Genomic DNA, 26,313 nt, shown 5'->3' with positions numbered 1-26,313 from the left:
TGTTCCATTCTCTTGATTCTTTTTTCTTTATTGTTGTCTGATTAGGTTAATTCAAAAGTCTTATCTTCAAGTTCTGAGAACATTTCTTCTTTGTACTACTTGTTCTAATTTACTGTTAAAACTTTCCCCTGCATTTTGTACTTCCCTAAATGATTCTTTCATTTCCAGAATTTCAGCTTAGTTTTTCTTTAATGTGTCTATCGCTTTGTAGAATTTTTCATTCATATTCTGAATAGGTTCTAAAATTTCTTCATGTTGGGCCAGGCATGCTGGCTCATGCCTGTACTCTCAGTTCTTTGGGAGGCTGGAGGGGGGGAGGATTGCTTGAGCCCATAAGTTCAAGACCAGCCTGGGCAACATAGCAAGATCTAATCTTTACAAAAAATTTTAAAAAATTTGCTGGGCATGGTGACACATGCCTGTAGTCCCAGTTACTCTGGAGGCTGAGACAATAGGATCACTTGAGCCTAGGAGATTGAGACCAACCTGGACAACATAGCAAGACCTCATCTTTACAAAATAAAAATAAGTAAAATAGTGGGAGCAAAACCAATGCATGGCTTGGAGCAGCTGCCACCGAGGTGTCCCTAACCAGTGTCCTGCCGCCTGTCCACAAACATGGGGAACATCTTCGCCAACCTCTTCAAGGGCCTTTTTGGCAAAAAAAGAAATGCGCATCCTCATGGTGGGCCTGCATGCCACAGAGAAGACAACGATCCTCTACAAGCTGAAGCTGGGTGAGATCGTGACCACCACCCCCACCACAGGCTTCAATGTAGAGACCGTGGAGTACAAGGACATCAGCTTCTCTGTGTGGGACGTGGCTGGCCAGGACAAGATCCGGCCTCTGTGGCATCACTACTTCCAGAACACACAAGCTCTGATCTTTGTGGTGGACAGCAATGATGGACAACATGTGAACGAGGCCCGCGAGGAGCTCATGCGCATGCTGGCTGAGGATGAGCTGGGGGACGCCATCCTCCTGGTCTTGACCAACAAGCAGGTAGGTGCCTGGTGGGGATGAGTGTTAGTGGGTCCCTGGGGATAGGACCGACTCTGTCTTGGGACGGCCCTTCTCACGGATCCCCCTTTCCCCAGGACCTCCCCAATGCCATGGTGGTGTGAGTGCTGCAAGCTGCCTCCGTGGCTGGTGCCATGTGCATTGCGCTGTAAATGTGCAGATGCAACCTGGCCTGCTTTTTACTTCATGTAAATAATTTCTGTTCCATGAGGCAGTTTCTGGTACCCCTATGCAATATTATTACTCAGCTTTTTTTTTTTTATTGTGGAAAGAATAATCGATTCACTGTCAGTGCTGAGGGGGAGGTGGGCCACAGGCACCCACCTCCGGGCATCATGGTGGTGGACCAGGCACCTGGCTGGATCGCGGTATTGAAATCCATCCTGGTGGTTGGTTTTTAATCTAAACTCAGTGCGTTTTTTACAAAAGTTAAGCATCCAAATCAAAAACACTTGAACACAGGAGGGAGCCTCCACCCAGTAGGCTTGCAGTGATGGCCTGGATACCAGTCACCTCGGCTGTTCCCTTGGGAGTGGAAGGCAGTGGAGTGCAAGACCGTGCTCAGTTGTGCATGGTCAGCAGAGATCCCAGTGACTCGCGGTCCCTAGGGCCAGAAGCCCATGGCCACCCCACTCCAGCCCTGGCTGCCCACCCACAGCCAGCTTGGGGACACGGGCCCTACCCGTCCCCTGGTCAGTGCGTGGCCAGAACAGGCCCCTGTGGTTCCCAGTGCTCACGCTCACTCAGACATGCTAGCGGGACGGCTGCAGCCTCACCAGCAGGACCATGCACACTGGCGGGCAGCCCTCTAGACCCCCAGTCCAGGCAACCATCTCCATGTGTGAAGTGGCTTCTCCCCCTCAGCCTGCAAGGGGCCGATTTGCCATGGAAAAGATGACCTCTACTTTTCTCTTTTGTATTTTGAGAAACACTGAAGAAGCTGGAGCTGTTAAATTTAAATTTATCTTGGGGGAAATCCCCAGAACTGGTCTATTTGGTGTCGTGGAACCTCTTACTGCTTTCAGTACATGATTAGAATACAAAAAAAAAAAAATAAGTAAAATAAAAATAAGTAAATTTTTTTTATGTTGGCTATCAACTTTTTCCTGACTCTTATTGAGCAATTTTATAACCAACATTTTGAAGTCTATCTCTAAAATTTCAAAGAGTTCGTTTTGGTTAGGGTTCATTCCTGCATAGTTAGTGTGGTCTTTTCCAGGTGTTGAAGAACTCTGTTTTTTCATATTATCAGAATTATTTTTCTCATTTGGGTAGACTATTGCTTATTTGTGGTTGGCAGGGGACTGACACAGGTACTGTAGGGTTCCTTCAGTTATATATAGCCTTGGTGAGGTTTGTTGCTCGATGGCTAGATGTGGTGGTTCTGTGCTGCATACCTGCACAGGCGCAAGGTATCCCGAGTGGCCAGGGTGTCTCGGATAGTGGTGTCAACTGGGGTCTTAGATCAGACCTTCCCTAAAGCTGAGGTATTATACCGGATGTGATGGACCGTGCTGTTGACCTTCGGTGAGGAAGCTGTGCTTGTGGGAGAACCAGCTGGGATGGTGGCTGTGGACTTTCTGGTTGGTGTTCACTTCACTGTTCTAAGGAAGTGTCCAGTCATCCTAGGTGGTAGGCAGGTTGTGGGGATCACCCAAATTCTGTGTTTTGAGTCTTTGAGGGGAGTGTAGGGGAAAGAAGCTCAGTCTCCCCACCTCTGTGCACTCTTGGCTAGCCTAGTGGTCCTTGAGAGGGAGTCCTCGGCCACCGAGGTAATGCTGTGATGCAGAGGCTGAACAAAAGAGTTTACCTTGGGAGTGAAAGGTTGTTCTCCCAGCTCCCCTTCCTTAGCTTCAGGCGGTCTGCCTTCTGAATTTCCAGGTGCAGCCTGCCTCAAAGCCTCACAGCAGCGCTCTCCAGCCAGGAACTATCTGCCACTGTGGAGTTTATCCTTGGGGCCCATTGCCATTCAGGCAGGCTAGAAAGTAGTCACCAGCAAGGGTTGAATTTCTGGGATATGGCAACTGGAGCTTCTCAAAGTTGTTGGGTTTTTTTTCCCCCTTGCACCACTCCACTCCATGTGGGTTTTGACAGAGCATGGCTGTGGGTAAGACAGTTTTCCATGAGGGACTAGAGTCTCACAAGGCTCAAGGGCCCTCCAAGTCCATAGCAGGAGCAAAAAATTCCTGAATTCCCCTCACTCACTTTCTCCACTCCATCGAGAGGCCCTCATGCTCTGTGTTGTGATCTAGGTGAGAGCCTGGTTAGTTCCAACCCAGGTTGATTGATTTTTCTTTTCCTTGCACTATGTGGTTATGATTGTTTCTTTGATGAATCTTGGGTATGCTGCTGGTCCCATGCCTCTGTGGATGCTGTGGAAATTCTCTATTTTGGTTTACACTGTAGGAGTAACACAGTCTAGCTTCCCCTCATTGACCATCTTAATGTTTCTCCCTCACACTCTGTTATTCTTGAGTGAAGTGTTCTCTGAAAGTCACTCAGTTCAAGTTGACTGATAATGTTGCTCAAGTCTTCTTTGTTGTTACTGATTTATTTTTGCCTAGTTGCCCTATCGATTACTGAGAAGGGTATTGAAATGCTTAACCGTAATTTTAGGTTTATCTATTTCTCTCTGTAGTTCTGCACTTTTACTTCATGTATTTGGAAGCCTTGGTATTATGTGCATAGACTTTTAGGATTGTTATATCTTCTTGATGAATTAATGTCTTCATCATTGAGATATATTTCTTTATTTCAGTATTTTTTTTCAGAAGCCCCCTTTGTTTATCCTGACAAATTTCTACTTTTTAATGAAAGTGCTTATACCATTTTCATTTAGCCTAATTATAGATATAATTCGGTTTAAATCTGCCATCTCTGTTTTCTACATTTTCTTACCAGTTTTTATTTTCCTTTTTTGTGCTTTCTGTTGAGTTAAGGTTTTGAGATCTGTTTTATCTTCAACATTGTCTTAGTAGTTATACTATTTTTTTTAAAAATGGATGTTTTGGACTGTATAAAACAGATCTTTGACTTATCACAGTCTATCTTCAAATACAACAGTATAGTTTAATTTCCTTTTCCCTACCTTTGTGGTACTGTTATAATACATTATACTTCTATATGCTATAAACCCAGTAACATGTTATTATTATTTTGCTTTAAATGATTAACTTTCAATAAAGGAAATTAATCAATTAAGAAAAAGTCCAGTTCTCTTAATTTCTTTGTGTAGATCAAATATCCATCTGGTATCATTTGTCTTCCACCTGAAAAATGTATCTTAATACTTAAGGTAGTGCAATTGTGTGGTGATTAATTTGCTCAGATTTACCCTATGTTAAGCTTTCTTTAGTTTATCTTTATTATTGAAAGATAACTTTGCTAGATATAGAATTCTAGGATGACTTATTTTACCCAACAGTACTTTAAAGGTACATCCACTGTCTTCTGGGCTTGCATGGTTTCTGATGATAAGTCTGCAGTAATTCTTACCTTTGATTGTCAATACATAATGTATATTTTTTTCCTCAGGATTCTGTTTTAATTTTTCTCTTTATTACTTGTTTTCAGAAATGTGATTAGGATGTGTCTTGGGGATAGTTTTCTTTGTGTTTTTCCTGCTTGGATTTCATGTAGCTTCCCAAACCTTTGGGTTTATACTTTCCATCAAATTTAGAAAACAATAAATTCAGTTATTATTTCTTCAACCATTGTTTTCCCCTCCACTTCTTCTCCTTTTCTGGAACTCCAATTACATAAATATTGTACTATTCGATATTGCCCTACAGCATGGCATCCATGTAAGTGTACTGCTTGGATTTTCCTTCAAGAAAAAACTTGCAGGCTGGGTATGGCGGCTCAAATCTGTAATCCCAGCACTCTGGGAGTGCTGAGGCAGAAGGATTGCTTGAGGCCAGAAGTTTGAGACTACTCTTGCAACACAGCAAATCCTCATCTCTACATTTTTTCTTTTTTTTTTTAGCCCATCATTGTGGTGCAAGCCTGTAGTCCTAGAGTCTGGAGTCTGAGGAGGGAAGATAATTTGAACCCAAGAGTTTGAGGCTGCAGTGAGCTATGATTTCTCCATTGCACTCCAGCCTAGGTTACAGAGCAATATCCTGGAGAGGGGGAGAGAGGGAGAGAGAGAGAGAGAGAGAGAGAGAGAGAGAGAGAGAGAGAGAAGGAGCACTGACCGAGAATTCAGCTGCCAAGAGTGCAATTAGGCTGACAGCCTCAAGCTGTTAGTGCCTTCAGGATCTGCCTCAAGTTTTACACGACATTCTTCTTGAGCAGCCCTCAGTCTGGAATTTCTGCCTAATGTGGAACTCCTCTAAAAGACAGTTTTTGACCTGAAGCACCCACTGAGTTTGCTGACTTTATAAGAGATACATGCATAGAGATCTGGCACTCTCTATAACTAATCCTGCTTTCACTCATCAGCTCTTTTATTTCACCACTATTAAATCTGCATTATGGTGTGGCAGTTTTTCTTTACTCAATCCTTTTCCCTTCCCTTTAATCTTTTCTATATATTAAACCTCTTGCACTCCTAACTCCATCTCAGCATCATCTCCAGAAGACCCAACGGACAGAGCTAGTACATAATGCTGTCCAATAAAGCTGGAAGATGAGGTTTTGGGATTAGATTACTCATCACTCAGCTGGCGATGAAGATTCATCCTGGGGTAAGGAATAGAATAGCCCTAGTAAAAAGTTGTGACCCGGAGGCTAATCTTTCACAGTGATTCCTTTTTATGTGTCCCTGGACTTGACTTATTAGTATTTAGTTATGGATTATTGCATTTTTATTCATGAAAAATTTTTCTTTGGAGGTCTTTGTCTGGCTTTGGTATCAGGGTGACACTGACCTCACAGAATGCATTGAGAAGTGTACATTTCTGTCATAGTCAGTTCTGGCTGCTATAACAAAATACCATACTTGGTGGCTTAAACAACACATTTGTTTCCCAGAGTTATGGAGGTTGGAAAGTTTGAGATTAGGGGGCCAGTATAGGAGGGTTCTAGTGGGGGCCCTCTTCTGCCTGGAAGATTATGACTTTTTGTGGTATCCTCATGGAAGACAGAAGAAACTCTGTTTCTTTATATAGATATATGGGCACTAATCCCATCGTGGGGCTCTACCTTCATGACCTCATCTAAACCCAAGGCCCTACCTCCTAATACCTTCATTGGAGGTTAAGGCTTCAATATATGAATAGGAAGGGAAGACTCAAACATTCAATACATAACACCTATTCCACTTTTTGGAAGAGTCTGTAAACAATTTGTTGTTGTTGTTGTTGTTTAATGTTCAGTAGAATTTACCAATGAATCTGAAGTCATCTGAACCTAGTTTTTCTTAGTTAGAATTTTTTGGGGTTACCAGTTCAATCTCTTCCTTGCTGTAGTTTTTCTCTGATTTTTTATTTTTTTTCTAGGTGATTTTCTTTTTAAAATCATTTGTGTCTTTCTGGGAATTTGGACATTTTGTCTAGGTTATCTAATTACTTGTCATTACATTGTTAATAGTGTTCCCTTATATTCATTTTTCTTCTGTAATGGCAGTAGTGATGTCCACTCTTTTATTCTGTTTTCAGTAATTTCCGTTTTTTCATTTTTTCTTGTCCGGTGTAGCTAAAGTTTGTCCATTTTTGTTGACCCTTTAAAAGAACCAAATTTGGGTTTCATTATTTTTTCTGCTGCTTTTCTGTTCTCTATTTCATTTATTTTCACCATCATCTTTATTATTTTCTTCCATTTGCTTCCTTTGAATTTAATTTGCTCTTCTTTTTAAGGCATAAAATTATGACATTGATTTGAGATCTTTTTTCTTGTAATAAATACATGTAACATAAAAGTCAGCATTTTGACCATTTTTAGGTGTATAGTTCTGCAGCATTAAGTTTTTCTTTTCTTTTTAAATGTACCCACAGCTATAAATTTCCCTCTAAGCTTCAGTTACATCACATAAGATTTGGTAGGTTATGTTTTGGCTTTCACTAACTTCAAGGTAATTTCTAATTTCCTTTGTAATTTTTTATTTAACTCATTGATTATTTGGGAGTATTGTTTAATTGCTACATGTGTGAATTTCCCAAATTTCCTTTGTTATTGAGCTATAATTTAATTCCATTGTAGTTGCAAAACATACTTTATAAAATCTCCATCCTTTCAAATTTATTGAGGCTTGTTTAGTATGATCTATTCTGGAGAATGTTCCATATATGCTGGAAAAGAATGTCTATTCTATTGTTTGGGGTGGAGTATTTTATAGATGTATTAGGTCTAGTTAGTTTATAGTGTTGTCCAAGTTTATATTTCCTTGCCAATCTTTTGTTTGGTTGTTCCATTCATTATTGAAAGTGTAGTATCAAAATCTCCAACTATTATTGTTGAATTGCCTACTTCTCCCTTCAATTTTGTTGGGTTTTGCTTCATGAATTTTATGGTTCACTTGTTAGATGTGCATATGTTTACAATTGTTATCTTTTCTTGATTGGTTGACACTTTTATTATTATAAAATGTCCCTCTTTACAGCTAGTAATATATTTTTAAGTCTATTTTGTCAGAGACTCATATAACCACACTAACTCTCATAAGTTGCAGTTATATCTTCTATGACTGGATTGTACTCTCCCCAAATTCACATCTTGAAGTCCTAACCTCCAGTGTGATTGTATTTGGAAATAGCATTTTTAGGAGGTAATTAAGTTAAATGAGATCATGAGGGTGGGGTCCTAATCCTGCAGGGTTGGTGGTGTCTCTCTCCCTCCCAACCCTTGCACACACTGAGGAAAAAGGCATGTTTTGATACAGCCAGAAGGTAGTTATCTGAAAGTCAGGAAGAGATCTCTCATCACTAAGTGACCATGCTAGCACCCTGATTTTGAACTCCCCAGCATCCAGAAACATGAGAAAATAAATTTCTGTTGTCTCATCCACTGTCTTTGGCGTTTTGTTGTAGTAGCCCAAGCTGACTGAGGCAATGTCTTTCTCCATTTTTAAAAGTTCAGCCTATTAGTATCTTTTAATCTAATGTGCAAACCTGTAGACAGCATGTAAGTGACTTGTTCAGATTCATGGGATGAAACTAGAACTGTGATCTCCACAAAAAGTGCTGGTGAAATCAGTCCTCCTAGTCAGGGATTGGAAAAAGCCCTAGTTTGTGTCAGTTACCAATTTCCATGGTATAAATAGTTGTCTCAGCATCCACAGGGGGCTGGTCCTTGGATCTCCTGTGGATACCAAAAATCCACAGATGCTTAAGTCCCTTACATAAAATGGCACAGTGTTTGCATACAACCTACAAACATTCTTTCATATACTTTAAATAATTTCTGGATTACCTATAATACCTAATACAATGCAAATGTTACATAGTTATTATACTGTATTGTTTAGGGAACAATGACAAGAAAAAAAGGTCTGTACATGTTCAATACGGAACCATCAAAGGCCTAACTACATTTTGATCCATGGTTTATTGAATCTGCAGATGCAGAACCCACAGATATGGAGGACTGACTTTATATGGATCTTGTTTATCTATTCACTCTGAAAATCTATGCCTTTTGATTGAATTGTTTAATACACTCACATTTAATGTAATATTAATGTGGTTAGATTTATGTCTGCCAGCTTGCTGTTTTTTATGTCTCATGTCTTTTTTTTTTTTTAATTAATTTGTTCTTCCTTAACTGTCTTATTTGGAAATTGAAAAATATTTTTAAATGCCTTTATGTTCTCATTATATTTTTTGAGGAATTTTCTTAATTTTAGTGGTTCCTCTAGAGCTTACAATATATCTTTATCAGAATCTACTTCATATTAACAGTAACTTAATTCCAGTGAAATATCAAAACTATTGTATGGCTCTATTCTCTCCCCCTTCCTATTATTGTTATACACAATATGTTCATATATGTTACAAACCCAACAATACATTGTTATTATATAATTTTATGTCTTTTAAAAGCGATTTTTAAAAGGAGAGCAAGAATATATTTAGAGTTTGTCATACTAACCTTATCTACCATTCTGGTTTTCTTCATTTATCCCTATGGATTTACAATACTACTTGGTGTCATTTCCTTATGGCACACAGCTTTGTTCCCATCTACTTCCTTTGTGTTGTTATTGTTACATAGGTAACACTTCTGTTGTTGGCCCCAAAATACAATTATATGTATATTGTTTAATGAAATTGCTTTTTAAATCAGAGAAAAAGATGGATGCAATTATACTTTTATACTCAGCTAAATAATTACCTTTGTGTAATTTCTTTCTTTTTTCTTTTTTTTGAGTTGGAGTCTCACTCTGTCGCCCAGACTGGAGTGCATTGGCTGCTCCTGGCCACTGCATCCTCGACCCACTGGGCTCTGGTGATCCTTTCACCTCAGCCTTCCAAGTAGCCGGAATTACAGGCATGCGCTACCACGCCCGGCTGATTTTTTGATTTATTGTAGAGATGAGGTCTTGCTGCCCAAGTGGGTCTTGAACCCGCGGGCTCAGGCAATCCACTCACCTCAGCCTCCCAAAGGCACGGAATTACAGGCTGAGCCACCAAGTCCGGCTTTCTTTCTTTTTTCTTATGGATTCAAACTGTCTGGTGCAATTTGCTTTCAGTTTGAAGAAGTTTTTTGTTTTATAGTATTGCTTGAAAGGCATATTGGCAACCAATGAATTATCTCATCTTGTTTATCTGAAATGTCTATTTTGCCTTTAATTTTGAGTTTTGGGGTTTTTTTTTCCCAGAACTTTGAATGCTATCCACTTCCCTTTGCTTCCTTTGTTTCTGCTGAGAAGTCAGCTGTTAATCTTATCAGGCATTCGATTGTATGTTATGAGTCAGTTTTCTCATGATGATTTCAAGATTGCCTCTTTTTATTTCAACATTTTGACTCTGCTATGTCTGCCTATGGATCTTTTTGCATTTATCCTACTCAGGGTTTGCTAAGCTTCTTGGAAATGTAGGTTAGTATTTTCCATCAAATTTGGGAAGTTTTAGTCATGACTTTAATTACTTTTTTGGATTTTCATTATGGTGCACAAAATGGTGTGCCACATTGTACATATGTGTGTGTATAAGTTACTGAAATACAATTCATACATGTAAAATGTACAATGGCAGAGAGTGTCAGAATCAAAGTTTTTGGAACTTGGAAAACTAGTCAAAAACTTGCAGCATTTCAGAAATTTGTACTCAGGAAAAATAGCTGAATCTCAGGTAGAACAGCAGCTTTGTGGTATTTTAAGTTATTCTATTCCCATTCTCCCCACTACTCATCTTAGTAATAGCCCTGAAAATAACAGCCACCATTCCTAATACAAGAAGGAGCAGAACAGACATTGCTCACAGAAAACTATTTGTTTTCACCTGTCTGGTGGCTCCCTGGAAGGCCAGTTCAGGAGGCTTGTCTTTATTTTAATATTATTTTTGAATTAGTCTCACTCTGTCACCCAGGCTGGAGTGCAGTGACACAATCATGGCTACCACAGTCTCAGACTCCTGGGTTCAGGCAATTCTTCTGCCTCAGCCTATCAAGTAGCTTGGACTACAGGTGTGAGCCACAATGCTCAGCTAATTTTTTAATTTATTGTAGTGACAAGGTCTTGCCATGTTGCCCAAATGGGTCTTGAACTCCTAGGCTCAGGCAATCCTCTTGCCTTGGCCTCCTAAAGTGCTGGGTTTACAGGCATGAGCCACCATGCTTGACTGCTTGTCTTTATTTTGCCTGACTTGGACTTGACTCAGAGCTAAAGTTGATACCTAGAAGGTTTGTTTAAAACATTAACAGTCAAATATTTTATTTGCTACTGGCTGGGGTGATAGGTAACAACTGGGGCAAGCAAAAGATTAACCAAAAACCTTGGGAGGAAAGGCTGGGAGATAGATGCTTATAAAGACTTTATAAAGCTTTAACATATTCCTGGGAATCCAAAAGGCCTCAATCATGCCCAGGGCTGTATGTATGCTCAGAAAAGAACTAAGAGGGCTATAAGCACTCACCTATGGCTGACCTGGTGACTCTACTAAAGCAGGAAGTAAAGACAACTGCCTGGCTGAATGTTGAAGGTGTGTCACTGAAACACGTAAGTTCCTTAGTAAACACTGGGTGGTTTCTTTTTCTAGGTGTTTATGAATACCTCTGACTCCTTATTAGCTGACCATTAAGTCACAGAACAGAGATCTTAGTGGCAAATTAAAAAGACAAATGAAAAGGAACACAGACATTACAAAATCAGCTCAGAAGAGTCAATAGATAAGTAAGCATAACAAGCAGTAAGGACAACAAATCCTAGAGGTTAAGGAAATAATCTGATTATCAGGGTTGTTGCATTATAATATTTAAACATTTTAATTAAAAAACAGTTAACAAAAATATATGAGGCATACAAAGGAAAAGTATGGCCCATACATACAGAAAAAAAAAAGCAATCAATAGAAACTGTCCCTAAGGAAGCCCAGCATTGCACTTTCTAAACAAAGACTATAACTCAATTATTTTAAATACATGCAAAGAGATAAAGAAATGTTTAAAGGAGTAGGGGAATAATGTCTCAACCAAATAGATGCCATCAGTAAAGAGACAGACATTATGAAAAAGAGCCAAACTGAAATTCTAAATTTGAAATGTACAAAAACTGAAATTAAAAAAATACATTTAGAGAGCCTCAGCAGGAGATCTAAGCAGGCAAAAGATAGAATCTGTGAAATTCAAGATGGGTCAATTGGCATTATGCAGACTGAGGTATAGAAAGAAAACAACAAAAATGAAGAGAAATGAACAGAGGCTCAGAGAACTGTGGGATACCATCAAGAATACCAGCACAGGCAAAATGTGAGTCTTAGAAGTAGAGAGGATGGGAGAATGAGAGGGAGGGAGGGAGGGAGGGAGAATATGTCAGAAAGAATATTTGAAGAAATAATGACTGAAAACTTCCCAAATTTGATTAAAAAATTAATCTACTACCCTACAAAGCTCCAGAACCTCCAAGTAGGATAAACTCAAAGGTACCTATACTCAGACAACTCATAATCAAACTGTAGGAAGGAAAGAAAATCTTGAAAGCAGCAAGTGAGAAGTGAGTCATCACATACAAGGGGCTCTCAAGATTAACAGCTGATTTCTCATCAGAAATCATGGATAGCAGAAGTGGATGACATAATCAAAGTGTTGAATGAGAAGAGGGGGGAAAAACTGTCAACACAGAATTCTATTTCCAGCAAAAGCACTCTTCAAAAAGGAAAGAAAAATTAAGACATTCACAGATAAACAAAAACTGAATCTGTTGCTAGCAGAACTGCACTACAAAAAAATGCTAAGAGTCCTTCAGACTAATATGAAGGGACACCAGACAGTAACTCAAACCTACATGAAGGAAAACAAAACCAAACCAAAACAAAACAAAAACACAGTGGAAAGGTAAACACCAGCACAAGAAAATATAAAAGATAATATAACAGTATGTTTGTAATATTTTTTATTTGACTTAAAAAAACAACTGTATGAAGCACGAATTACAAAACTATGTTGATGGACACATCACTTATAAAGAAGTAGTTTGTGACAGTAGTATCATGAGGGGAGGGATGAAGCTATTATAGAGCACACCTTTCATTATTGAAATTGAGATTAATCCAAACTCGATGAAATAGGTCAGCTCTACAATGTCTTTAATAAAAATTTTGTCTTTTGAACAAATTTGTCTGTTGCTTTTTCATTTGTTTTTAGTGTCACAACGAAGAAGGATTTACCTAAGCAAAGGTCACAAATATTTATTTATTTATTTATTTAATTATTTTTGAGTTGGAGTCTCACTGTCGCCCAGACTGGAGTGCACTGGCTGCTCCCAGCCACTGCAGCCTCGCCTGCTGGGCTCTGGTGATCCTTCCACCTCAGCCTTCCAAGTAGCCGGAATTACAGGTGCACGCTACCACACCTGGCTCATTTTTTGATTTATTGTAGAGATGAGGTCTCACCAAGTTGCCCAGGCGGGTCTCAAACCCGCGGGCTCAGGCAATCCACTCATCTCAGCCTCCCAAGGCGCGGGATTACAGGCTAAGCCACCGAGCCTGGCTAATATTTGTTTCTTTACCTGCCAAGAGTTCTATAGCTTTTGCCTGCATTTAGACCTTGAGTTATTTTTTTCTGTCCACCCTTTGGATTGTGTAAGCTCTATCCATCTATCTTCAGGTTTGTTCAAGTCCTTCTAACTGCTCAAATCTATTTAACCTCTTTAGTTAAATTTTCAACCGTGGTTATTGTACTTTTCTTTTTTTTGTTGTTGAGTTGGAGTCTCACTCTGTCGCCCACATTGGAGTGCAGTGGCCGCTCTCGGTCACTGCAGCCTTGACCTGCTGGGCTCCGGTGATCCTTCTGCCTCAGCCTTCCAAGTAGCCAGAATTACAGGCATGCACTACCACACCTGGCTGATTTTTTGATTTATTGTAGAGATGAGGTCTCGCTGCCCGGGTGGGTCTCGAACCCATGGGCTCAGGCAATCCACTCACCTCAGCCTCCCAAAGGCGCTGTATTACAGGCTGAGCCACCGAGCCTGGCTGGTTATTGTACTTTTCAACTCCAGAATTTTAATTTAGTTTTCTTAAATAATTTCTACCTCTTTTTGTTCTGTGTGATGAGGCACTGTCATCATACTTTCCCTAATTCTTGAAATCTGGTTTTGTTCTTCAAACATGTTTATAATACCTGCTTGGCATTTATTCTACATTTGGTACCCTTCAAAGGAAGTTTATTTTATTTTAAAGATGTAGGGCACAATTCAGGATTAGCTGGGTAAGTGGTCATTGTACAGGTAAACCTTAGGCCTTTGTTCCCTTCTTCTGGTTTGAGATCAGGTACCTTCATTGATGTTTGTATTGCCTGCTTTTCCCCATGTATGGGTTGCATTTTTGTTTTCTTTGCACATCCCAAATTTTGGGTTGAAACTGGACATTTTAGGTAACATATTATAGAATCTCCACATACTGATCATGCCCCCAACCTCAGACTTATTGTCATTAGTAACTTGGCTTGATTAATTCATCGTCTATTTCCTCCAGTGTGCAGACTTGGATGCTATTGTTAGCACCCTCCCCCATTCAGCTTCCATGTTTTTATCTTTAAGTTTGACTTTCCAGGAGTTGCTTTGGAGTCAGCACCATTTAGGGTCAGCCCCGGAGTGGTTAAAGGTTGTGCTTAAGACCCCTGAATCAGTGAGGCTTACAACTTTTACTATTGGATCTGTGTGTGACTTGAAGACTATGTTCACTCCACAGGGAGTTTACAAGTTTGTCCTACATTCAGCCAGGGTCTTGCAGTTCAGAAGTTCCCTCACTGGTCACTACTCTTGAGATCACAACCTTGATTATGCACATCCATCCTGATCACAGGGATGTCTGTGGTTTTATCCAGGCTCTGTGTCTCTTTACCTTGTCCTGTCTTTAAACTACCAGCTGGTTACCTACAGGAATAACCTGTAGTGGTCAGCCTCCACTAATTGCTAGCTGATTGTTCTATTGTCTTCAATACTCTGGGGTATAAATTGCTCCAGTCTGTTCCAAACAAAGTCAAGCCCTGTGATAACTGTCAGTGTCAACGACCAGATTAAGGAATACCTAGAGAGTTGGTAAAACATTATCTCTGGGTGTGCCTGTGAGGGCGTTTACAGAGAAGATCGACTGAGTCAGTGGGTGGAATGTGGAAGATCTGCCTCAATTACATTGAAGCACAATCCAAACAGCAGGGGGTCTGAATAGAATAAAAAGGCAGAGAAAAGGCAAATTCTCCAGTATGAACCCCCCCCCCCCACCTCAGAACTCCAGGTTTTCAGACCTTTGGACTCTGGAATTTGCACCAGAGGCCCCTGGGCTCTCAGGCCTTCCGCCATAGACTGAAAGTTACACCATCAGCTTCCCTGCTTCTGAGGTCTTCAGATTTGGACAGAGCCATGCTACCAGCATCCCTGGGTCTCCAGCTTGCTGGCAGCCTAACATGGGACTTCTCAGCCTCTGCAATTATGTGACTATTTCCTCAAATACATCCCCTGCTCTCTCTCTACATATATACAACTATACATGTGTGTATCTTACTGGTTCTCTGGAAAACCCTAATTGAAGCCCTGTGTAATGGCCAGTGTTGTCAGTCTTCAAAGTTCACTCCAACCCTCCCCAGAACAGAACCTATGTGCTAGGAGCAGGAGGTTGGGGTGTAGGGAGAATTGATTGGAAATCAGCTCTTCATTGAATGACCCACCACATATTCCCTGCAGAGCAGCTCTGTTCAGGAGGAGGGGAGTGGGGATGGGGGGATGGATGGGCAAAACTGTAAAAATGCCAAATGGGTATATTTAATCTTCTATTCAGAAATGCGGCATATCTATCTCCCAGTTAAGTTTTATAGTTTTTGCTTTTATAGTTTTTCATACAACTCTAAAGGTTATTACTTTGTGCCTCATTGTAAATGGGTTTCCTTTATTGTTTTCCAGTTAATTACTATTAACTGTTCAGGGAAGTTGACTGGTTTGACATTAGCAATAATTTAAGAAATAATTGATAGCAGGACACAATGTTTCACTCCTTAGTTGAAAGTAGTATTTCAAGAGTGGCAATATGAACATAACTCTGATTTTTGGTTTAAATCCTTTAAAGTATTATGAAAAAATTCTTATGTTAACACATTAAAATAATCTTTATTAGGAATGAGTATTTAAATTAAGTACATTCTTGCCATCTCCTAAAGTCATTTTTAAATTGTGTGCATACTAAATTAACATTTATCCTACTCTATTTATTCAAAAGTCTATACTGTTGTCATTTTTATTTGCTCTTTTTGAAGAAGCTTCTTAAATTTGGGAGCACTGATTAACAAAAGTCCTGTTAGAGAACTATTTAAAAAGTGACGTAAAGATGACTTCAAAGAAACACTTCTTCCAAGACACTAATTATTTCTCCATTGTCCAGTTATTAAAAGCATACATACCTCAGTGAACATCAAAATCAACCATTTCAAGTCTCCATTGGAGGGAAAAGTTTCTGCTAATGGCACACTCTTAACTAGCAACAATCAGTGCCCTGAAAAATGCCCTCAGTAAGTTCTGCCAGATGAGATCCCCAAGGGAGTCAAGGTACTTTGCTGAGAACAAGGATCCTAATAAGTTGTGACAGCAGGGAAGAGCCATGCCCAAGATAGGGTATAGTCTAAGATAAGCAAGCAGATGTCAACGGCAAAAAGGAATCTTTTTTATTATATCGGGATTAGCTGTATGGAATTAATACATAATATTCTGATTTCACCTTATCTTCATTCTCCTCCATCCCAAGAACTTCCATATTTTTTAACAGCTATTTGAAATCACTGAAAGAACTAGTACCTAAGTCAATGTCCTACCTAACCAGGACATTCTCACACCATTTGTCTTATCTCATTTTTAATCCCTTTATAAGTTGCATTACTCTTAGCACACAGATGAACTATCTACTTTACCCACTAACCATTTTCATTACTAATATTCTCTTCATTTTTACACAAATACATCTACAATGCCAACTTTAGATATCTTTTAGTTTTCATAATTTGTAACTCTTTTACACAGATGGTATCTATCACAAAGTGTATCAAATTTGTGGGGGCTTTTTTCCTAATAAAAATCCTCTCTAGTAGACCCTTGAGGGAACTCAAGCAGCTGTTAATAAACTATGGCCAGTAGGCCAAATCCAGCCTACTGCCTGTTTGTGTAAACAGTTTTATTAAAACATAGCCACACTAATTCATTTACATTTGATCTCTGGGTGTTTCTGCATTATGAGAATTGGATACTTATGAGAGAAACTATACAACCTACATAGCCTAAGTTTTGTAGGCTGGCCTTTTATTTAAAAAATTTGCAGACCCTTCAATAAAAACATATTATTAAAAAAATTTTTTTTTTTCCAAAAAAAAATCTGTGCTACCAAGTACTTGGCAAGAGAAACTCTCGGAGTTTTTTTTTTAAAAGTAGATGTCAGCCGGGCTCGGTGGCTCAGCCTGTAATCCCGCGCCTTTGGGAGGCTGAGGTGAGTGAATTGCCTGAGCCCGCGGGTTCGAGACCTGCCTGGGCAGCGAGACCTCATCTCTACAATAAATCAAAAAAGCAGCCGGGTGTGGTAGCGCACGCCTGTAATTCTGGCTACTGGGAAGGCTGAGGCGGAAGGATCGCCGGAGCCCAGCAGGTCGAGGCCGTGGTGGCCGGGAGCGGCCACTGCACTCCAGTCTGGGTGACAGAGTGAGACTTCAGCTCAAAAAAAAAACAACAACAACAAAAAAAAGTAGATGTCAAGTAGTGAGAGACCCATTTCAATGAAGACGGACAAACTAAAACATAAACTCCTGAAGTTCGACTGCAAAATAAAACTACAATATTATATTCTGGAGAACCTAAAACTACTGAATATTATATTCTAGAGAGTCATTTTTAGCCCAGCTTCAGCCACAAGAAAACAAAGGATAGGGGTTTTGTTTTGGATTTTCTGCAATAACAATAAAGAAGCTTCGGCAGGTCTGCCTCCTCCACAGGAGCCTAAGTTAACAGAATGGGAAAAGGTTCCAACTAGATTATCTGGGGCATGAAGCATATTTTAAACAGCTTTTATAACCTTCAGGCAAGAGGCACATATCTCAACATTAGATTATTTTACTGCTATGGCTATTCTAAAATCTATCTTAATAGTGCTACAAGTATTAGCAGATAGTTCCTTCTCTCTCCTCTGTATTCACAGCAAGTGATGCCTCATAGCATATCTATCCAGAGCATTTCATTTTTTTTTTTTTTTTTTGAGTTGGAGTCTCACTCTGTCACCCAGGTTGGAGTACAGCGGCACACTCATGGCCACCCCTAGCATCGACCTGCTGGACTCCGGCAATCCCTCCACCTCAGCCTTCCAAGAAGCTGGAACTACAGGCGCACACTCCCATCCATGCCTGGTTAATTTTTTAAAAATTTATTTTAGACATGAGGTCTCACTAAGTTGCCCAGGCTGGTCTCAAACCTGCAGGCTCAGACAATCCACTTGCCTCAGCCTCCCAAAGTGCTGGGATGACAGCCTGAGCCACTGAGCCCAGCGCATTTCAATTTTATTGCTAGGGTGCTGAAGAGTATAAGCCTCTCCTTGGCTTACCTTGCCAGCACAGCCTCACTAACATTATGGCAAATGTTACTTTTTTCAAACAAAATTTCATTTGTAATTTTGGAAAGAAAAAAATCCCACACTTTATATAATTCACTAGCATTAAACACACACACACACACACACACACACACACACTTTGAAATCTAAATATTTCTATTAAGGTTCTCTTTGGATTTTATAGCATAGTAAAAAAACATTGTGTAAACACAAACTTAAGATAAATTTAATTGAAAATATTTGTTACAGAAATTAACAATGCTTACCATTCTTTAAACACCATATACATTATTAATATATACTGTATATTTCCAATTAACTCCATTCTTAGGCTCAATTTAAGAAACACAATTGTAACAGATTTTATACAAAAAATACTTCACTAAGAAAGTAGACAAACTGCACAAAAACAGTACAAGTATAATGTGCATAGCAAGATAGCTCGAAGCATTCTATGTATGGCTTTCTTTGAAATAAAACTATTAGGGGAATGGGCCCATTTGGGACCTACTGTTACAGTTGACATATGTAAACTGCTTCACATCTTTTTTAGGCACTTGCTAACAATAGTGTTCAATCCCTGAAAAAAGAATTTACCTAAAAAAAATATCTACATCTGAAATAAAAATCAAGAAAATAACATTGGTAAAGTCTCACATATTCCTTTTAAATTAAACAACCAGTTTTATTAGTGCATGCACAGAACTAAACTGAAAGAAAATAAATTTATGTCCAAAACTCTGTGCAAAATTTACATGAACTAAAAGGTACAAAAATATGTACAGATTTGTTATATACAGAAAAGAAGCCCTGAAGTTTTTATTCCATCAATGAAAATGTCATTAACACCTGTAGTAACAATGTAACAAAAAATTGTATTGTATGTAATTTTGTCATACGAGAACTCCATTATTCAACGATCCAACAAAATTTGATCCAAACTTACAAAATGAAAAGTTTAAATCTATGATTCTGCTACTGTCATGAAATCATCAATTTTAAACCTTTGTTGAGAATCTGTCCTGAAGTTTTATGTACTGCCACTGGGTCCATTGTGAACGCTTCCCTGTTTTCAAATGCCAACAATTATCAGTATGTATCTGCTTTGGACTGTCAGTCATACGTAAATGTTGCCAACAAAAATGGCTTGTCCTAATTTGTAATAGCAGTAAACACAGATAAAAATATAATTTGCTTTGCTAATCTTGCTTCAAAATATCATTTTGGTTATTAATTTTCAAGAAAAGCCATTTCCCTGGAAGTGCTTCTGTGTCCATTCTTTTTAAAGGGATGACAACTGAGAAAAAGGAAATGGCCATCTGATTTACGAAGGACAAAAAATTTAAATCAGATTAGCAGAGTTCTGTGCAAGGGGATCACTGGAGAACATAATCAAATTCAGAAATATGTTCAAGTTTGTCTTGAATTTAAACTAGACAAAGTTTAAATTCCTCTCTTGAGGCTGCTTATCTTATCTACCACAAATGCCTGACATTGCATTTAGAAAAAGAAAACACCTCTGGAGGGTGCACCAATCTCTGACACATGACAAAGCTTAACAAGGAAAAAAAATGTACTTGCCATAAACTTTTCTAGTATTATATGAGGTGTAACTGTAGTGAGTTAAATGAACTTGCAAAGGAGCCTACTATCCTTCAAAAGAACTACATTTAGCAGATGTAGAGTGACTTCTTTACCCAAGCTCTCTCAACGTATCTCCACAAATGTGAGAAACTCCTTCATGACAGAACTATCACCTTCAGAGGAGTCATACTCTTCAGATTCATAAGGCTGGTGGAAGAAGAGAGGGTCTGGGGGAGTCGGCCATCACCCTCTAAGAGTCACTACAGAACTAAATTGTGAAAATTCTTTTATCAAAAATTTCTTTAGCCCTAACTTCCCAAAAACACATCTTTAGAAAATTAAATCAAGGTACACCTGTGCTGTGATTACTTTCTTTCAAAACTTACGTGTGCAATGAGAGCATTTTCAAATACCACACACAAAACTTTTGCTCTTCCACAGAAATATAACCAACTTTTAAAATGTTTAATTTCAGGTACTATATTGAAGTAGAAAATGGCTGCATTATGGTAATTCAGCCCACTGTTTTCTTCTAAGGTAACTGTACTTTTCTTTTCATTGGTAATTACAGTAAATTATTCTAACATATTCCAATCCCGAGTAGCTTCCATCAAATGTCTCTGCCCATGACCAGCCCAAGTATCCTGATTGTCAAACACTCTGCCACAAAACCAACAGTTAAACTTAGCCTTCAAAACATTTTCAGAGGTAGTCTTCACAATCTGGTAATTGTTTTTGCTTGTCTTTTTTAGGGTTAATTTCAGCACAAATCTTTCTTTTACAGAACTAACAGGTTTCAACGTTTTGTGCCTCTTGGAAAAATCATTATGAGTTACTTGAGAAGGGTTATAATAAACCGGTTCCAGTAAAGCATTGATAGTTCTTTGTGACAACGAGACCTTAAGTACGCGTCCATTAAACTTAGCAATGGTTTTCATTACATTTTCTACTTCTGGTGCATCCGCGTCAGGATGATTCAAAACCACAACTGGTTGATTTCTCCGAGGACACTTCACAAGCTGTTTGGAACTAAAAGGAAAAAGGCGCAAAGTTCTGACGGAATCTTTTGAAAGCCTAGGTCTACTAAATCCAAATGCTCCATGGACATCTTCGGGTTTAGCCTTTTCTTTACACTTTCTATGCAATGTTGCTTTTTTTCTTGGAGGTTCTTGGTAATTATCCCTACACTTTCGTTTACAGTTTCTGTTTCTAGACACAAAGGCAGCTTCAGAATCTTTACTTCTTACATGAGTTTTTATTTTTGAAAAGTTCTTTCTGGTAGTCTTCTTTTTACTGAAGTTTCTCTCAATTGTACAATTTGTTTTACACCTCAATGCCCTGGCCTCTGAAGAGTCACTGATACATATCGGTTCCTCAGAAGATTCTGCGCATGTTGCAGTAGAAGTTATCACAATTTCATTTGCTGGCATCAAATCATCTAGTAAGAAGGGTAAGGCATCTCTAGAGGACTCTGGCTCTTTCTGCTCGCCTCCTATCATCTGATTAGATGGTACACTGCCTTTCTGCAATGAAGATGCAGAGTTGCTTACTGACAGATTATTAGTAGCAGTCACATTTAATACAGGGTTAAAAATTTTCAGCAGTATCCTTTGTGGTGTTCCTTCGGGTTTCTTTGGCTGTATATTTTGATAATGAGTACTATTTTGAACTAATTTAGGCTTAAGCAGCTCAGTTTTATTTGGCATCATACACTTTAAAAAAACAGCTTGTTTGCCCTCAGGCAAGAGGGTATAAAGAGGTGGTTTTGGAAAAATCTCATTCTGCTGTTTTGCTGAATCTAAAATATTCAACTTAGTGCCCTGATATTCAGATAGCATATCAGGGGTAGGAACAGCTTTCACTGAAGAACTTCCTGACGGCTTAATAACATAAGGGCCTTTTAATGGCATACTGTTTTCTGGGCTACTTTTCATGTTCAAACAACTGCCAATGCTGGAACAAAGTGCAGGTGTGAGACAATTGCTGCTTGGTTCTATCTTCAAAAAAGGTGTTTTGCAAGGCTCCTTAGTCACAGTTCCACAAGTTTGAGCACCCTCGGCTTTGACAGGGGAAACACCTTCAAGTTTCCCATTATTAAATGTTAAAACCATTCCAGGTTTCCTGTTTAAAAGAAGAGAAGCAGGGACACTTTGTGTATTAACCAGTGGAAGCGGTCTGCCTGAAACAACATGTAACCCAGGCTTGTTAGCAATGTGCAATGGCACAAAAAACCCTTTTGGAGTCTGAACAAATATAGCTTTTTTTGGTTCTGAAACTGGAAGTGGACTCTGCATATATAAAGTACCGAAATTTTGTGTGGTGGCTCGTAGTTTGTCTTTTACGAGCTGCTGTGTGATGATTGCATCCGACTGAGTCTTAAGCAGTGTGCCAATACCTGAAATTCTAGGTGTCTTCTCTGAGTCTCTCACATCTTGTGGCACTGACAGCCCTTGTTTTTCTTTTCCATTACATTGAAAATTCAGATCACTTGTAGGCCCATTACATTTAAAATTCAGATCATTTATAGGCCCATTCATCCCCACACTGCCAGATGGAACTTGAAAGATGCCTTGTACTTTGAAGTCTTTTGAAGATTCGATGATTCTGCTTTCTCCCTCAGGCTTTTGAAATGACTGGTCATAGTGAAGTGGCAAGTCTCTATTTGGAGTGTTACTAGAGTCTTGTACATCAGATTTCATCTTCAACACATCTTGAAGTAATTGGTTTACTTCAGGTGGCAAAAATTCTGACGCCTGTTGGCTCTGCAGGGAGAAAACAGATGTGATTCTGGGCATCATAGGTGAGTCACTAGAAGTGTCATTCCATTCGGATTTTTCAGTCACATTCTCTAAATTTTGACTTTCATTAATGAACAGATTTTGTCCATCAGCGTTCCGTGCTTGATCTAAAACACACTGCTCTTCAATTTCATCTTTTGTTTTTGAAGTTTCATCTTTATCATTTAGAAGGCTAATAGATGCTAATAGGCTATCTGGTTTTGAGCTCTCCTTCCTCACTAGTGATAAAACTGATTCACTAATTGGCCGCTGGACAACTGTTTTGCTCGACGAAGATTCTCTTTGAGGGTTTTCACATATTGCTGTTCCAGAAAACCTACGGCGTTTATTAGAATTATTCACTTTTGAGTAATTATGAAAGGGTAATGATCCTTGGTTGGAGGATTCAACCGGTAACTCAGAGTTGACATAATTAATGCAGTAGTTATGCATATCTCCACTGTTGTATGCATTTGGTTTGCTGGTGCAGTTGACTTTATCTGGACTTTTAATAGCAGTCCCTAATACATCAGGGTGGCTTTGAGTGATATGATTTCCCCAGAAGTCTACATTATCTCTTGTTTCAACCTTTGTGGCCAAATTCACTGATGCTGTAACCAATTCAGACATTGTTGGCAAAGAAACACTTCTTTCATAATCTGCTGTTTGAAGCATATTATTCCGTTGAGATATCAATGCCATTTCTCTTTCTGAAATTAATTTCCCTGAAAATATAGGAGATGAACACGAAAACGGAGTAGCTGTTTTCATACAAATGGCATCACTTAACTCAGTCGTGATTCCTGTTAAAAATCCAGTAGTATCCAAAGTCTGGGGCTGCAAATTAGCAATACCGTCCTTTGCAGCATCTGACTGTGAGCCTGGCATAAATAAATTCTGCTTATTGATAGGCACCAATTTTATTACAATATGTTGTTTCCCATCCACCATCTTGAAGCCCATAAATTTAGCACTGTAGTTAGCAGGAACTGTTATTCTATTATTTTTCACCATGAACACTGTAGGTCCTGGCACAGCCGTCTTCAGGAAACCTGCAGTAGCATTTGACCCCTCTTCAACACTGTTACATTGCCCAGAGGACAGAAGGGCTGGCTTCTCTGACTCCAGTTCTGTGGGTTGCAGATCATCCTCACAGTGTAGTCTTTCGTCCTTCTCCTCATTTAAATGCTCTTGAACAAGGTGGCTCTGGTCTTCAGATTTCACCCGTGTTTTGTTCATATTTTTAAGGACTTGAGTGTTTTTTTCTATACTTCTGTCACTTTCATTGTTAATTTTCTTGCGTTTCCAGAACGTCTTCCTTGATGCTCCCATTTTGTATCTTTTTAGTATTAGCTTAAGTCCTGCTGAAGTCTTTGCCATCCTTTTGTCATACTTGTCTTTTTCCAGTTTTTCTTTTGCATATAAATGTTCTTTGTGCAAAGTGATGACATGCCTTACGAGGTGTTCTCTCCTGGTGGCACCATAGCTACAATATTGACAAGTGAAGGGAAAAGTCCCAGAGTGAACATGAAGGTGCTTCTGAAGCTCCCCTTTGGTGAAACACACATGGTGGCATTTACCACATTTATAATGAATTTCATTATGTCTATGAATGTGCTGAACAAATGTGCCAACATCTCGGGTGGAAAACTGACACTTTTCACATTGAAAATGACCATTCACACAATGTGTGGATGAGAAATGCTTTGTCAAGTTCAATAAAGTATATACACTCTCACTGTTGCAAATGTCACATTTTACTAAAGTGCTTCTATGGGTTCGCCTGTGTTGTTTAAAAACCTGGAAGTCATTCGCTGAGAAACTGCACATTTCACAAGGATATGAAGGTAATTCGCCACGGTGCCACATTTGAAAGTGTTTTTGCAAGTCATTTGGGCTATATCGAATGTTGTCTCGGCATTTTAAACAGCTGAAATTGAGTATTTTTGCAGACATTTTTATACTCTCGCCTTCATCTCTGTCAGAATTATGAAGCAATATACACTCTTTGACACAGCTTATAGTCTTTATACTGATAGATTTTCTTGCAGTCTGTGGTTTAGTCTGAAATAATTTTCTGTATCTGTCAACTTCATGTTTTAATAGGACTTCATTTGGAATACTTATCTTCGGCAAGTCAATCTTCACATTTTTTAGTCCAATATGAAAATTACTCTCTGAAATGTTTGGTTTAGGTGCTGGTCTGATAGTATCAACCATCTCATTTTTCCCATCATAATATTTTTTTGAGATAGGTTGTTTTTCATCACAAAATAACTGTTTCTGTTCAGATGGCATGATTTGACAAAAATCCCCAATTTCTTTTTTGCTGAAAATTCTTGAAGTTATCTGTAATTTAAACAGGAAATGAAACTCTGCTGAGACATCTTCAAAATACAGGATTTTTCCCACATTAACTCACCTAAAATTAAACAAAGAATTGAAATTTTCATCACAAAGTCGTAAGTTTATTATCTCTAAGTTCCTCTTGGCACCAGTTAGTAATGTTAATCAAACACGGAAAGATACAAAAGACCTGTTAAGTATTTTAAGAAGAGCTTACCAAGAAGCAATGGTGTGGAGCGGAAATGACACTAATGTGGAAGTCAGGACATGCAAGCTCGAGTTCCAGCTCTGCTACCACACTGGGAAAGCTTCCACTTCTCTGGACCTCAATTTTCTCATCTAAAGAAAAGCACAGTTGGACGAGCACTGTCAAGCTTAAGATTTTTACATGAAGGTGACACTACAGCTTTTCAGTAGAATTTTAAAAACCTTAACAATAGAGTCCTAAAAACTTAAGTGCCAACACATACATGTGGCTTCCTATGTCCCGTTAACTTTCTCACTTGCTTGGCTGATCGTCTACTATATTGCTTTTTGGGAATCCAACAGACTTCTCTCCAGATTTTCTACTTCCTTAGTTCCTCAGGGCTAATCTACATTTAAAATAAAAGCTTCATTCCTCTAACAAAAACAACAATATAACATTATCTGCTCTCTCATTACTGACTGATGAAAAAAGAACAAAAAGGAAGAAATGAAAAGGAGTAGCACATTTCCCAGGTGTAGCCCATCTACTTAGTACCTTTCTGGTTCTCTACCCTTGTGGCTATTTGGTTTTTGGTTTTTTGTCGCCAAAACTCAGGCAGACAACAGCAAAGAAAGCCTTCAGCAAATGAGAATGTACCCATGACTATCCACTCCCATTAATTCATGTTACTGGTCATGCTACTTTAGATAAGTTTCAATCTCTGTATCTTAGTTTCTCCATCTGTAAAATGGGGGGGAGGATTAGTATGTCCCCCACCTCTTTCACAAGGTTGTAGTGACTATTACACGAGAAAACATGTAAAGGTATCCAGTGAAGTGCTGTATAAACAGCTGCTATCTTTATTGCTGTATGTGATTACTATGTAGGGGACATGAAACTATTTTGCAGAGATAGGAAGCTGAGTACTGAAGTCTCAGGAATAAAAATATCAAACTGTATTATTAGAAAAACTACATTTTCTGGTTGGGCACACCTGTAAATCCCAGCACTTTGGGAGGCCAAGGAGGGAGGACTGCTCATGAGCCCAGGATTTTGAAATCAGCTTAGGCAACATAGCAAGACCTCGCCTTTACACGCGCCTGAAGTCCCAGCAACTCGGGAGGCTGAGGTGGTAGGATCGCTTGAGCCCAGGAGATTGAGGCTGCAGTGAGCCCTGATCATGTCACTGCACTCCAGTCTGGGTGACAGAATGAGACCCTGACTCAAAAG

At 39.1% G+C, this 26,313-nt stretch overlaps 1 protein-coding gene and 1 pseudogene across 2 annotated transcripts; one reads left to right on the top strand and one right to left on the bottom strand.

The window, feature by feature from the left end:
- The first annotated feature begins 573 nt into the window (after positions 1-573).
- On the top strand, positions 574-1,125 carry LOC103261494 (annotated as a pseudogene). The gene is made up of 2 exons (XR_002482025.1): positions 574-1,003; positions 1,099-1,125. The product of XR_002482025.1 is annotated as an ADP-ribosylation factor 1-like (transcript).
- An 18,811-nt stretch (positions 1,126-19,936) lies between these two features.
- ZNF518A (zinc finger protein 518A) lies at positions 19,937-25,144 on the bottom strand. Its single transcript, XM_008059102.2, has 2 exons — positions 25,114-25,144; positions 19,937-24,899 (listed from the first exon to the last, which is right to left on the bottom strand). Exon 2 carries the CDS (start codon positions 24,846-24,848, stop codon positions 20,349-20,351), a length of 4,500 nt encoding a protein of 1,499 aa, XP_008057293.1. The 5' UTR covers positions 24,849-24,899; positions 25,114-25,144; the 3' UTR covers positions 19,937-20,348.
- Positions 25,145-26,313: the final 1,169 nt, after the last annotated feature.

The sequence above is a fragment of the Carlito syrichta genome, unplaced genomic scaffold, assembly GCF_000164805.1.
Source record: "Carlito syrichta isolate Samal-C Ts95f unplaced genomic scaffold, Tarsius_syrichta-2.0.1 Scaffold303721, whole genome shotgun sequence".
Taxonomy (NCBI): Eukaryota; Metazoa; Chordata; class Mammalia; order Primates; family Tarsiidae; genus Carlito; species Carlito syrichta.
Note: the sequence above shows the minus strand (reverse complement) of the source record. Positions and strands in the feature narration are given on the sequence as shown.